Source organism: Diadema setosum, chromosome 16 (genome assembly GCF_964275005.1).
Source record: "Diadema setosum chromosome 16, eeDiaSeto1, whole genome shotgun sequence".
Taxonomy (NCBI): domain Eukaryota; kingdom Metazoa; phylum Echinodermata; class Echinoidea; order Diadematoida; family Diadematidae; genus Diadema; species Diadema setosum.
In genome coordinates this window covers 17,360,107-17,375,465 of record NC_092700.1, presented here as the reverse complement: position 1 = coordinate 17,375,465, position 15,359 = coordinate 17,360,107, and the positions used below count along the sequence as shown (strand labels likewise).

General features: G+C 38.5%; 1 protein-coding gene across 1 annotated transcript in view; it reads right to left on the bottom strand.

Moving 5' to 3' along the window:
* Positions 1-15,359, bottom strand: part of LOC140239455 (potassium voltage-gated channel subfamily KQT member 1-like) — a 74,873-nt gene that overhangs the window by 20,513 nt on the left and 39,001 nt on the right. The window contains exons 2-3 of the mRNA XM_072319291.1: positions 3,771-3,873; positions 1,968-2,094 (exon numbers count right to left, since the gene is read on the bottom strand). Of these exons, the coding sequence (XP_072175392.1) occupies positions 1,968-2,094; positions 3,771-3,873 (230 nt within the window). The remainder of the gene's footprint in view (positions 1-1,967; positions 2,095-3,770; positions 3,874-15,359) is intronic.

Genomic DNA, 15,359 nt, shown 5'->3' with positions numbered 1-15,359 from the left:
TCTGTTCCTCAGTCTGTCTGGGTGTCTGTTTATCTACCTGTATGTCTGTCTTCAGTGTAAATCTGTCTCTACGTGCATTCATCTCTTTCCATGTATGTCTTTCAGTTTGTCTGGTTATCTCTCAATATGTATGGTTGAATGTTTTTGTGTCTGCCTCTGTTCTGTGTTCGTCTGTCTGTTTATATGTCTGTAAGTTTTTATATCCCTAAATTTGTATGGTTGTATGTTTGCATGTCTATCTGTCTCCATGTTTGTGTGTTTATCTGTTCCTATGTTCGTATTTCTCTTAGTTCGTCTGTCTTTCATTTTGTCTGTCTTTCAACTTGTATGTTTGTATGTCTATCTATTTCTGTGTCTGTCTGCCTCTGTCTGTTGTGCCTGTATGTCTATTAGTTTGTCTGTGTCTCTGCCTTTCAATCGGTTTCCTTGTTTGTCTGTCCCTTATTCTGTCTATTTCTCTGTTTGCGTCTGTCTCTCCGTCTGTATGTAAGCTCAGTGTGGTGGCGGCTGTTTATGAACAATACCACCCCAAGCCCTGTGTCGGGTCTAGATTGTCGATAAAAATGTGATTTGTGACCTCATAACATGAGCATGACCAACAGATTGCTTCCAGTCGGAATGCCTCTGGTATCACGTCTTGCCTCGATTTCTTCCGCACCCTTTATCTCAACATCAATTTCAATCTTTGCCACGGAAAGGAAAAAAAATCCTATATTCCCCTCCCCATGTGACAGCTTTCATAGCCTCTATCTCACATCCATTCCAGGACTCCACATTGAATGGTTCTTATTGCATTCTTTAAAGGCTTGCCTATGTCATTTCCTTCCACATTTTCATCTTCATCTTCTTTTATCTCTTGTTCTCATTTCTCTCTCTCTCTTGCGCCCCTTCGCTCTTCATCCTACCCCTGTGAGAGCTACTACCGGTGGAGTTCTGGTATAGACAGGGCAGGAAATGAACTCTTGTCCATGAGTTCTCTGGGTACTTTAGCCTGTCAGAAGATTCAATCTGATTTGCACTGTTCCACTGTGTACTTCACATGCCAACGTGGAATGTATTCATCACTATCTTTATTACCCTTTTTTATGTGGATGTTTCTGGGTTGTTGTCTTTTTCTCCTTCAACTGGGTTGAGAGGCAGCTTGTATATTATACTATATGGGTGTCTGTCAATCTAGTCCCTTTGTGGAACCTGTGCCTTCATTACTGACTAGTCGCCAATTACAATAATTGGCATATAAGGTACTGAAAGGACATGCAATGCACAGTCATTCCTCCAGTGGCTTAAATCTGTCTAAATAGTAGTTCTTTTAAAGTCTTCATCATGACTTTATAGGTGAAAGTTTTTGTAAAAGTTCTTCCGCAAGAAACTGCTTTCTTCGATTCACTTTTTAGTTGTTTTCATAATCGTTCCCAGCTGACCTTTTTAAGAAAGTAAAGATATTCTACGATTATATTCTGAGGCAAAGTGAAGAAACTCACACCTGAACCGTCACCCCTTTGAATAATATGAAGAGTTCGTTTGCAAAAACCGATAAGTCCATATTTGCCAAACGGAGATATTTGCAATGAAAGGTCAAGAAAAATAAAGAGAATCATAAGAAAATCTTTGCTTCTTTTGACCATAACTTCAAAAATGTACCTTTATAAGTAGTGACCAATGTATCATTTAAAAGGTATTATTTTGTACTTTATGACAGAGATCGTACTTCAAAATCTTCAAAAATGGACTTATTGGTTTTTGCAAACAAACTCTTCATATGTTTCTTTCACTTAAGATTATCATTACTAGTCTCATAACATCATGACACAAAAATTGGCAAGGAAAAAAACCCCAAACAAAAACTGCAAAGTGTACATAATTTCATGGAATTTTCACAGATCATTACCTAATCAACTCCAGATATGAACTGACATATGTAATGTACAGCAGTAATGATGTTATTGACCTTTGAACTCTGACCTTACCGAGTATACAAAGGGGTCGCCTGATGAACCTGAGTCTGCCATAGTGACCCTGGTAGCGGCTCCGGCAGCCGGCAGACCAGACCCGCAGTGTGCATTCTGTGCTTAGGATTAGTACAGCAACAATTTCCTGCAGAAGGGTGGGATAGGGTGTAAAGGGGGGGGGGGGGGGGGGCGAGGGGAGGGGCAGGGAAGGGCGAGGCAGTGGGCACAAAGAGGGGCATATGTATCATATGACCTGTTATCGTGTCATCCTAGGGTCAAATTGCCTAGCAATGCTTACAATCTGATTTAAGCTTTCACTGTGTATTCAATTCATTTCAATTCAGTTCAATTCAATTCAATTCAATTCAATTCAATTCAATTCAATTCAATTCAATTCAATTCAATTCAATTCAATTCAATTCAATTCAATTCAATTCAATTTTGTTTTCATTTTTTGAAAAGAACATAGACATTTCACTTTCCTTGGTAACAAAGAATAAGGTTACATAAGCAAAACAAAGTAAACTGAGAAGAGTATGAAATAATTGTGGAACCTTGTAGTAATAACATGTTGTCATGAGAAGGGAAGTGATAAAGATGTAATAACAATATATGCAAACTGTATTATATGAATCACATTTCAAAATCTAAATCATTACATTTTGCATCAAATTAGACTAGATTACATTAACAAACCAGAAGAACCTGCTGTAGCAAGATGAGAAAGTAGACAATCAGGGGGATACAATCTTGAGGAGACACTGGCTCTGGATTGTTCGGAGACTCACCATACACAACTGATCAATATTCCAAAAACACCATGACAACAAGCAAGGGAAAATCTGACGAGTTTGATATTTGAAATTTGAAGGAACTCATAAAACTTGAAATTAAATGAAGAAGGTAGTCAAGATATCAAATATCCTATACTGTTGCCAAAGTCTCCCCATTTAGTGCATTTTCTTAGCTTTGACATGGCCACAGCCATTGGCAACCTGCTTTAATCCAATGCTGATGACATACTCTATATGACATTATATTTCGCAAGTGTAAATTTCAGTGAATTGGGACTTCCTGACAATTTCGTGAGTGGTTAAGTTCGCGATCGTGGAGTTTGCTTGTCATTACAGACATTACATTGTTTGGACACAATTATATACCTCCATGTGGATACATTGAAAAATTTATGAATTGGAGCATAAAATGAAAGAACTTTTCTTCTGAAATGAGAGCTCAGGTCCTGTTTAAGTTGTAGATTAATAATTAAGTACAACAGATTTAGCACTTACTTTACATGTTCACAAATGTAGCATTACGGACATCACACTTTTAGTGTTATGGATATTACAAATTTGTCTACTTTTTAAAGTAAGGATATTCATACTTCAACACAGTTTTTATCTAAGACAAGGTTAATATTAGTGTTTTGTCCATTCTTAACCATAAACTACCTTAAAATAAATTCTGAAGTGTTGATGAATATGGAATGATGAGAGTTAAAGATTGTGTGTTTTTTAACAAAAATGTCCAAAATACTGCCCCAGAATGATCTTTCTTTAAAAAAAAATGGCTGAATGTACTTCAGTTGTATCAAAATACCACTCAAATGAAAGAACTTGACAAATTCTAGCATTTGATACTAAATTCGTCCCTGTAGCTCATATACATTTATTTATCATTGCAGATTTATGATTTTAGGAAAAGTAACATTTTTTTGTGTGTGTGGAATTGCCCAAAATCAGCCCATCCTCAATGGGCTAATATGACCTTTTTATCTAAACCTCTCTCCAGTAATAATGGTTTGCAAAAAAAGTGGCTTACCAGTACAAAAACCAAGTGGTTACACGTCTTGTAAATATATGAATCTTCATCGTCGACAGTTGCTACTACGCTGATAGCAAGGCACGTGAACAATAAAAGAAATCTGAAAGATAAAGAAATAAGAGAAAAAGACAAGGGAAATATTATAAATAGTACAGGGATACACAAACACCCCAAAACAAACAAACAAACAAGCATGTAGTTTATTGTAGCTAGGTGTGTTGACATGGAGTTTTTCTCTGAACTGATACACATTCCATTTCATAGACAACAATGAACATGGAAAATATGAAAGAAAAATAGATCAATAGTGGACATCATACAGTCCATATGGATAAAAGCTTTTAACAATTGGCTAAAGTACTTATTACCAAATTTCTACTGTGTACTTCAATCAATTTCTAAACATAAATGTATGAATAATAATTGACGACAAGCCCTTGTGAAAAATGCCACATCCCATGAAAGTTGACTTTCATGGAAATGCAGTATAATGAAACAGATAGACTGGTATATTCTTCTAACCCGTTCAATATGGAATTCTGAAATGCCCATAGACTTAATATAAAGGCCACCAGCTTCATGTATGGAACGGGTTGAGAGAATGAACAGAATTGATCAAAGATATGGATCTTCCTCCCCATAAAAAAAAAAAAAATCAAAGACTTTCACACGTTTCTTCCAAACAAGGATGCTGGTGGTCATGTCGCATGCGCAAATTGGATGAGGCAAAGGTGTCATCATCTCACAAGTGTGGCTGCATCTGCACACATCATTCAACCATCGCCCGCAAGGGGTTGCTGCCCCCACACACTTCTTTCTACATTGCATTCATATATATACACCTGTGCGTCATACCTCATCAACACTCTGTGCATTTACACAATGGCATGTGTGAAGCAGGGTAAACTTTAAGGGATTCTGCTTTCTTTTCTTCTTTTGTCCCCTAAAAATAAATTCTTTCACTGCCTGTGTCTGGAAGTGTCAATAGCTGGGGTCCCACCGGCAAAAGATCAGGAAATTTACGATTGAGAGGTCTTCGCTATCTTTGGTCATCTGTCCACACTGGTAGCCACAGATTCTTGATCGGTAAAGTTCTTGAAGTTTATGTCACTGATGCACATGCACAAGAAAGAGGAAAGAGTGCGCTGTGGTCGCCAATGATTGTGATACAGTAATGCACACAGGAAAAACACAAGAAAACCATCGATTGATGCTGCAAACAGGTGGTGACTGGTCATGAAACAAACTTTGTGAAGTTTCCATCGCTAGCTTTTAAACTGCCTAAGGATTGGTGGGGGGTCCAGGAAATGTCCCCAGTTAGGGAGGGAAGTTTTGCAGGAAGTTCTGTGAGAAGTTTCGGTTACACTGGCAAAACTTTGCGATCTTCAAGATCGCAAATCTTAAACTCCACAATTATAAACTTCCCGACCTTTTGCCAGTGTGACCACAGCTATTGATTCAGTGGTGAGCACCTATTCTTTATTCTTTTTGTTTTGTTTTTCACCTATTTGATGATCTAGCTTGGTCAGCTCTTTGGTGAAATGTTCTCTTTTTAGCTCAGTTCTCCTGGAAAGAGACAGGAATTGGGAATGATTGGCAACCACTTAGTCATACTGCCGGAGTCAAATACAAAAAACCTGGAGCATACAACAACAAAAAAAAAAAACTAAAAAGAAAACTATAAAAAGACAATTTTACAGTACCAACTTTTAAATGCACACATTGGGCAGCACATTGTATGCACACGTCACGTGAGATCACTAGGCAATGTCTGTAAAGAAAATAGAGGAATAAATATCAGTGCAGGTTTGGTCTAAAGAGACAGAAAGAGAGAGAGAAAGACAGACAGACAGAGAGAGATAGAAGGAGAGATAGGGATAGAGGTGAAACGAGAAGGAGGAGAATCATATCTATCGAGATGTACAGATGCACTAAAATCAAAGTCTGTGAGCAGGCAAGATAGATAGATAGATAGACACTGTAAAACTGAATATTTTCGCAGTGTGGATTTTTTTTTTTTTTTTTTGCAATTTGTGCAACCGGAAACTTGAACAAAATTCAAATAAAAAGCTGTGAATATTTTTGCTTGTTACATGTACCACTACATAATGTCTTGATTCGGCGGTGGAATTGAAAACAAGCGAAATTAATCTTACGTGGTAGAGCGTGAAATATTACTCGTGTGAAAATATCCACTTTTACAGTATCATAGACAGTTTGTGGGAGAAAGAGAAAAATAGATTGACAGATAGATAGAGACAAACAGAAAGATAGAGATAGATAGATAGATAGATAGATAGATAGATAGACAGATGACTAGATAGATAGATAGATAGATGACTAGATAGATAGATATATAGATAGATAGATAGATAGATAAATAGAGATAGATAGATAGATAGATAGTAGATAGATATATATATAGATAGATAGAGATAGATAGATAGATAGATGGCTAGATAGATAGACAGATAGATAGACAGACAGACAGATAGATAGATGGATAGATGGCTAGATAGACAGATAGATAGACAGACAGATAGATAGATAGATCGGTCGTGATTTGGCAAAAAGGTGTATGTCTGAAAAATATCATGTTTTTGGTTTTTACCATTTGGGGGGTTTTCGATGCCGAAATTTTCATGTGACCAACTTTCGGAAGTCATCGATCCTTTGTTTCCGAGATACTTGGGGCTATCTCTGTATTATTTTATCAATTTTCCTGCTTTTGATTAGGCAAAAGGGTGTATCTTTACATACACCCTTGACGTACAATGACGTACCAGGATAGAGAACTACATGATTTGGCAAAAGGGTGTATCTCTAGATACACCTCTAACCGTGCACGCTGGGGAGAGCTTAAAAATTTGGCAGATAGGTGTATCTTTAGATACATCCATCTGCCGAATGAATCATGAATTATAGTTTGATAAGTATGATAAGGCAGAAAGGTGTATCTTTTATACTCTGTGTATATTATATACTCTGTTATACGTGCTGCTGGCATGTATGTGTACCGTTTCACCGGTCGGTGCGGTGGCGGGCCATGCTCCTGACTCAAACTGGCAGCCCGTTGCACCGCAGAAGTTTCTCCTTGTTGCTAGTCGGTGAGTAGATAGAACCTAATATCTAGAAGTTCAGATCTAACGTTTGTCCTAGACTTCTATGGCCACTTCTATGCCATTAGATGCGCAGATTCGTAAAATCTAGCATTTCTGTTGAAATGACAGCTTTTCAGTGTGGCTGTGGGATGAGAGTTCTCTACGCTTCAAAATGACAGTGATCCCTGCACTGTCCGTGCTGTGCAGTGCATGTAGAAGCCTGTACATAGTGTAATTGTGTGCTGTGTGACTGTAAGATCGGCTACCCATTACGCTATGCGTATGGGGCTGTTACCTAACAGACATTTAGTGGCAGTTACACACAAAGGTCTAGAGAAAGATGTGTCCCTGTCTTTGGAAATGATACTTGGATGTACTGCTCAAAGTGCTCAGTGGATGCAAACAGTGAAATGATCCTACCTGAATTTTCACATTTATTGATTTTATTGCAAAAATTGGGAGCAGCATGATAACTGCGTTTTTAAGAACAGATACATGATGTACAAACAACTGGCAGTGCCTTTTTGTTTGCTAAAGCATTCAGTAGAGAAAACAAACGAACCTTTTGTCGAAAAAAGGGGCACAAAGCTAAAAATATAATGAATCATCTCATTGGAAGTAGAAGTTTTTGAAAAAAAGGGAGGAGAAGGAAGAAGAAAAAATCTTCAGCTGTAATCCTTAACCATGCATATCCGTGAGACCATGTTTTGTTAATATTCAGACTCTAACGTGAGTTGTAATTTGCGCACATTTTTCTACGTTTGATGAACAAGTTGTACATCCTGATATTTTTCTTTATTGTTATTTTTTAAATCTTTTTGTAATAATGAAGTAAAGATTGTCAAGAGTTAACATTTGATTAGAAAAGGTCTCACATACACCCTTGTCCCTACAAAATCTCTGGTATATTTTGTTATCGTTTAATTTGGCAAAAAGGTGTATCTGTATACATACACCTTTTTGCCAACTTAAATGCACGATTTCTCACGGTGCATGAGAAGATACACCTTTTTGCCAAAATAGCGTGGGCTGCAGTCCCTGTAAACGTGATTTGGCAAAAAGGTGTATCTCTATGCATACACCTTTTTGCCAAGTTAAATGCATGATTTCTTACGGTGTATGTGAAGATACACCTTTTTGCCAAAATAGCGTGGGTCGCAGTCCCTGTAAACGTGATTTGGCAAAAAGGTGTATCTCTATACATACACCTTTTTGCCAAGTTAAATGCATGATTTCTTACGGTGTATGTGAAGATACACCTTTTTGCCAAAATAGCGTGGGTCGCAGTCCCTGTAAACGTGATTTGGCAAAAAGGTGTATGTCTCTAAACATGCTAAAAGTGCTAATTCTGAAGTATTCTTTAAAGTTAGACGCAAGAAAATAATCAGGAAATGAAATTTGAAGTGTATACTAAATCATGGAATTAAATCCCTGAGCGTTGCACAGTTTAGGTGGCTTCTACGGTCAAGGAAACTGCCAAAACTTTAAAGTCGATTTTCTCGGCTTTGTAGTCGCTGTAAAACAGCAGACATACACCTTTTTGCCAAATCACGACCGAGATAGATAGAGATAGATAGATTGATAGATAGATCAGACAGATGACTAGATAGATAGAGAGATACATAGATAGAGATAGATAGATAGATGGAGATAGATAGCTTGATAGATAGATCAGACAAATGACTATATAGATCAGACAAATGAATAGATAGATAGATAGACAGATAGATAGATAGATAGAGATAGATAGATAGATAGATAGACAGATGACTAGATAGATAGATAGATAGATGGCTAGATAGATAGACAGATAGATAGACAGACAGATAGATAGATGGCTAGATAGATAGACAGATAGATAGATAGATAGATAGATAGATAGATAGAGATAGATAGATAGACAGATAGACAGATGACTAGATAGATGGCTAGATAGATAGACAGATAGATAGACAGACAGATAGATAGATAGATAGATAGATGGCTAGATAGATAGACAGATAGATAGACAGACAGATAGATAGATAGATAGATAGATGGCTAGACAGATAGACAGATAGATAGACAGACAGATAGATAGATAGATAGAGATAGATAGATTGATAGATAGATCAGACAGATGACTAGATAGATAGAGAGATACATAGATAGAGATAGATAGATAGATGGAGATAGATAGCTTGATAGATAGATCAGACAGATGACTAGATAGATAGATAGATAGATAGATAGATAGATAGAGAAAGATAGAACGATGGAGAGAGGAGATTATATTGAGAGAGTAGCCAGTGAAGTACTTTCAAAGACAAACAACGCTCCATACGCTAAAACAGCATTTTTCCATTACCAGCCGTGGCAGCTTCTTCAAAACAAGTATTGCCTGGCATGATGAGAAACACTGCTAGGGGAAGAAAAAAAAACCCTAAGAAAATAGGAAACATGCCCGGGAGGGAGTGACAGGGTAACAACTGTGAGGGGGTGAGAGAAATGAAAATTTGGATTTGGTTTGCGGATGGTGGTGGGGAATGGGGAGGGGTCAGGGGTGCTAGAAGACCGCAGCTTGGAGGGGACAGAAGAAAAAGGAAGGTGGGGGTGGGGTGGGGGAGGGACACTTTTAGCAGAGATTGCACGAGAGGAAGCACTTCCCCCATGAGATTTGGTACTGAGCGCTGCCGAAGGCAGAGTTCCTTCTGAATAGAGTAAGGCAAAAATTGGCAAAGTTAAGATTCCGAAGCCGTCCAGTCAAGGTTAACACAGGTACGCCGCTTGCGTCATGTTTGGACATAAATGGCTTGATGACGTCGCACCGAATGAATCAGACGACCCACCACCCATCCCATCTCTATAGGGGAACCATCGATTGCATCATCATTCCCAGCATGTCCACTGTTTGTCCTTGACTGCTAACAGTGCCATCTTCCAGCGTGCAGCGTCCTGCACTGAATAATCAAGGAGGTTTTGGAATCTATAGGTTTAGAAGAGACTTCAGGGCCATAGAAAAGTTATCCCTACTATGAAATGCAAAACGTGACTATTCCCAAAGATTTATCCCACTATTTTGCAATTTGATGCTGCCGTGTGACATCTCATACAAATAATGAGGGTTTATGAGTGCAACGGACCGAATATATCATGAGGTGAAAGATGAAATGATCCATTCAATGAGCCAAGTTGAATGGATCATTAATGTCATCTTTTACCTCATGAAATATTCTGTCCATTGCATTAATAAACATTCATTTATGCTTTATATAAGCCTAAAAATAGATCCTTGTCATTTGATGTTTTATGAACATAGAAACAAGGGAGAATGTGTGAGATCTAAGAGCTAGAGATTGCTGAGGGCTAGATGCTAGCACGCTATCTGCTAATATGCTTGAATGCATGTACACTACAAAAACAAGCATTTTACATACGTACACCTGTAGTTTGCCAGGCTCTAAGCATGTGTGCAATAGAGCAAATCGCATGGATCCAAGATTGCATGGTAAATGGAGCCACAATAGCACAAATGTTTACATAATAGTAAGATGGGCAAGCAATCAATATCAAACGACCGATCAAAGGACAAAGATTTATTTAGGTGTTATATAATCAGAAACATCACTCCTATCAGCAGTAGATGTGAATGTAGAGGCTGCAGAAGTTAAACCCAAATTGCAATCGTGGAGCACAGTTGTGAACAAAGAAATGTATTTGCACATGTCGCACTCATGTAAGGGATCAGAGTAAATATTATTTTGTGCATTTTTTAATTTGCAAATGGTACCTGACTTTACTAAATTCACGAAAACAAAGACCTTGCGAAAAACATGGCATGCAATACTTTACAACTAGGTCAAGTTTGGAGGGATGCCTGTATGCTGAAAAAATAAGAAGATCTTGGCAAGTTAAGCCATGCGTCTGGAGACATAAATGTTTCAAGTTTGGTAGGTGTAATATTATATTTGCAAATCATGTGGCATACATACTGTGTAATCCCTGTTCAATGTGTAGGAGAGCATGCTAGGGGTCGTCATATGTAGTGAATACAGCGCAAAAAAAGTTAAGCATTGTTCTGATTTACTCGGAATAGGGGCCTACCTAACAATGATCTCATGCATCAAACTCGCACCATTTTGAATCACATTGCACAGTTTCCCTCTATTCCTAAAAGAGCAATCTAATCCTTCCTCGCCTTTGCTTGGCTACGAATGCATCACTTTTTTGGCCGGCCTGCTTTCATTTCTGATCACTAGAGATCAAAGCCCTCGGTCTAAATCTCAGTCCCTCTACTATCACATACATGGTGATTCCACTATTACCTCATTCTTCATCAAAATGTATGTGGCTGGTGATGGAGCATAATCCCTTGCAGCGCGTTGTCTGTGACTATGCATAATTGAATTTAACAGGGGGAATTAACTAGTAAATTATTACAGAGTGCGAGGGCACACAGCAAGTACGAAAACTTGATGATTTTGTTCACCTATTACAGACAAAGACGACGGCAAACTATCAATTATTTGTCAAACAAGAGGTGACATTGTCAGAAATGATTTCATCCTCATAAAAAATGGAGAATACCCCATTATTATGCATGCAGGTCAATATATTAAAGGGAAAGGACACCAAGGTCCCACCCCCACAAAAAACAAAAAGAAGACCAATAAAGAACACAGAGATTTCTTTTCTTTTTTTTCTTTTTGCAATGAGACAAAACCATTTACCTTTGAATTTAACTGTAAGTGAAGGTTGTCAGAGATAAATCTTAGATGAATTGCAAATTATCTATAGATAATCATAAATATCCTAAATGAAAACGAGTTATTGACAAAAAAAAATACAGAAATTCATAGATCTGAAAATTGACAGGAGAGGGGAATATGGAGTAACTAGGCCCTCTCAAAGTAATTTTCTGCATACAGATGCAAGTGTATGCTAAAAATGTTTAAGTCTGATGCATCAAGCAATTTTTTTTTTCTTTTCATCAATTTAGTGAAATGGCTGGGTTTGTGAAATATTGGCTATGATGCACAAGTCATAATGGACTTACTTCTGTTATCACAAAACACAACGTACAGATAAAGATATATGAATAAACCCTGCATCCATTGTCTGTTACAACACATCAAAACATTCCACTCACAATTTAAGCTGTTAAAGAGTAAGGATTAGTTTCATTTTTTTTTTTTGTCTTCATTATTCCACTTTATCTCTTCCACTCATCTCAAGTACACTTAGCATAACAAAACGTGACAGTATCATCCATATTTTGTATGCAGCGAAACATGATACAAACGTTCCATACCTGGACAAATAAAACTGGGACATGTGACTGGCGCAGATAAATATCAAGGGTCAGATATCCGTGGCACTCTTGAGCTAAAAAATGAGGCCAGAGTGTGACTAGAAAGCTATGTTAGTCAGAAATATGATATGCCATTGAGCAAGATTAGAAACACAGAGGAGAGGGTTAAATATGGAAAGGGATCAAAGGTTCCAGGGACCTTTGAAAACCCACAGGCAACAACGGATATCTCTCTGTGTCAAAGAATTTGGACTTTTCTATGCAAGCTTTCATCAAATCTAAATTACTGTCCTCAGACCACCAGACTCTTGGTTCTGGGAAATGGAGGGATTTTCTCAAAAGCATTGTCTGGTTGAACTTTAGCTTGGTATTTTCATGTAGGGGGAAAATGATACAGCGCATCCAGAATCATTTGCCGAAGGAGGACAGCTAAATATGGGACATTATTTCAATCGAAATGTCACATCACCTGGAAAAAAAAGTTGATGAATTCTCATACTGCAAGGGATTCATACCTTTATCATTTGGCTTTTAGGGTGGAACTAGTGTAGGAGTGGGAGAGGGGATGTTGCAGACTCTGGCTGATGACTTACTCAGCTCCCTAGTGCATCGATTCTTGTCACTCTGGAACTCATCATCCACAGGGATTTTGTGAGAGGTAATAGAATGCTTCCCAGCCCACTAGACGAAACCCACCAACCCTCACTGAGACATTCCTGAGCCGGGACAGAATTCCCCTCCCTTCTCAATCTCTCCCATTCCATTCACGTTTATCTCACCGGCTCCGAATGTCATTAGGACAATGCTCAGCTATGCCAGGGAAAATATGGGTTGTGTGAGAGCAAGAGGGTCATATGTACGCTTACAGGTATAAATGAGATTGCATACGGGTTTCTCCTCTTCTTTATCTACCTTCTTTCTATTCTTCCTTTTCCTCCTCATCTTTTCTACCTCTTCCTCCTCCTTGTCATTCCTTCTTTATGCCTCCCCTCTTCCCTTTCTTCATATTTGTCCTCAATCTGTCCCTCCTTTTCTACATTCTTCTTTCTAAGTCTTTATTCTTCACATTCTTCTTCTTTCCCCTTTCTCCTCTTCCTCTTTATAGACACGTAACACATTTCACTTCTTTGCTCATTTCTCTATTTGAAATTTGCTCCTTGCTTTCATCTTCTCTTCCACAGTTTCCTCCTCTTTTTCCCCCTTTTCTGTGAGTGTTTATACATTTTACTTCTTCTTTAATCATCTTCCCCTTCCAAGTTTCCTACCATGTTTTCTTTTTCCTCTCCCTTTTAATCCTACTCTTTCTCTTTTTCCTCCATCTATGTAACTCTTGTTGCATTTTACTGTTTCCTTTAGTTGCAAGTGTTCATCTTCAGAGATATGTGCTTGCTGCCCGGGTTAAAGTATTTTGGCAGACACACACAAATCATATCTCGCTTGAAGAATGCTTAGGCTAGCCAGATATCTCCTCAAATGGGCTCCAAGCGTAAAGGGGAATTTCATAATTCTCCAGATAGAAACGAGCCAACTATGCAAACAGGGCTGTTTGGAGATGAGAGATATTATATCGAGATGACAAACGGCCGCGCGGTATGTCTTGATGAGATGGCAGACATTGTTTGGAAAGTAGCTACATCTTCAGGGGGGACAGAGAACTTATCTAACGAGTAGGGATCATCTGATCTTTATGCCCCATCTCAAAGGAGTTCATAAAGGAAGGAACGGGCAATATAAGAAAAATATTATCATCATTAGCGGCATGCACTCGTTGCACGCGAGGAATGCGATTTCATCTTCCTTATCAGCCACTCCGTATATTTCTTGATGTGCGGAGTGATGACATTTCATTACCACTAGAAGCTACGACATGAATAATAACATTCAGAACATTGCCTGGCTTGTATCTCATGGTTATATCTGGAAATATTGCCTTTCCCCAGCGACATATACTTTGATATTGCCCAGAAGGCCACCCATGTAACATAATCATGGGTAGAGATCTCGCAGTGTAGTGAAATGTCTGCTTGGAGTTTGATATTGCAGCCTATTTCTTCTCATAAAAACTGCAATTTTCTTTTCTGGAGGGTACTCTAGATCTTGGCCTTTTTGAAACACAAGGATGGGATGAGTCAGCTGAGATGGCACATTTTTACGAAGATATGAAGAAAAAAATGCTTGCAGAGATTTTAGTCACGAAGGATGGAAGGCATAAGAATGTTGCACTATCATTGACTGTGTCTGCAAGAACCTCTCTACATGCGGATGCCACTGGGATGATTTTAGACTGACGTTCCCACTGACGGACAACTACGGATGCTGTTCCACAATCCTTGAGGTACTATCATGAACTTTGGCAGTAGGTACAATGAACAGACAAATGGGGGAATGTCGGAATTGATACGTACCTACACACGTCAAACAGGAGGTACAAGTACCCCGGTACATACATGGATGGATGTCATCCGGTCTTGCAAATGTAAGACAGAGGCATCCCTGTTCTCTACCGCGGGAAATCTTTTCTTCGGGAGAAGCTTGCAGAAGGGATGCGGGGAATTTTTCGAAGGTAGAAAGTGCAGACGTAGTACAAGTATGCCAACTGACTGACTACAGAATTGACATGCAATATAATCTGTCTATGGGGCTACAGCCAATACGATCAGCCAGGCTTACACCGTTCCCCTATTATTTCTTACCCACTTTGATAGAGGTAAAAAAAAAAAAAAAAACACAGAAAGGGAGAGTGAAAGTGGACGTATGAATGAGAGAGAGAAAAAAACAACAACAACTAAAACATACACCCCTCAGGACCCAACACAGCAGGGTCACAAATATTCGAGGATGCAGTCTACACTTTTTTTCCTCCCAAGTCGTCGAACGTCAACACCTGCGGTAACGAATCCTACAGGCTTCAACATTCCACACTGCAGCGTGACTCAATCAGAAGTCTCACTCTATCCATGGACCTACATGCTCTATCTGAACACGTAAAATGTCTCTGTAAAAAAAAAAAAAAAAAAAATCGAACATGCACAAACACGTGCACACACATTATACAGCTTGGACTTTACTCTTTGATTAGACCCTTTCACAGCATGTTATGTAATGTTTTGAATATCCTCCGGTCACTTTCACTTGCACTAATGGAAGATTAGAACCAAAATTCAAACAAACAAAAGCTGGTTTATAAGCAGAAAT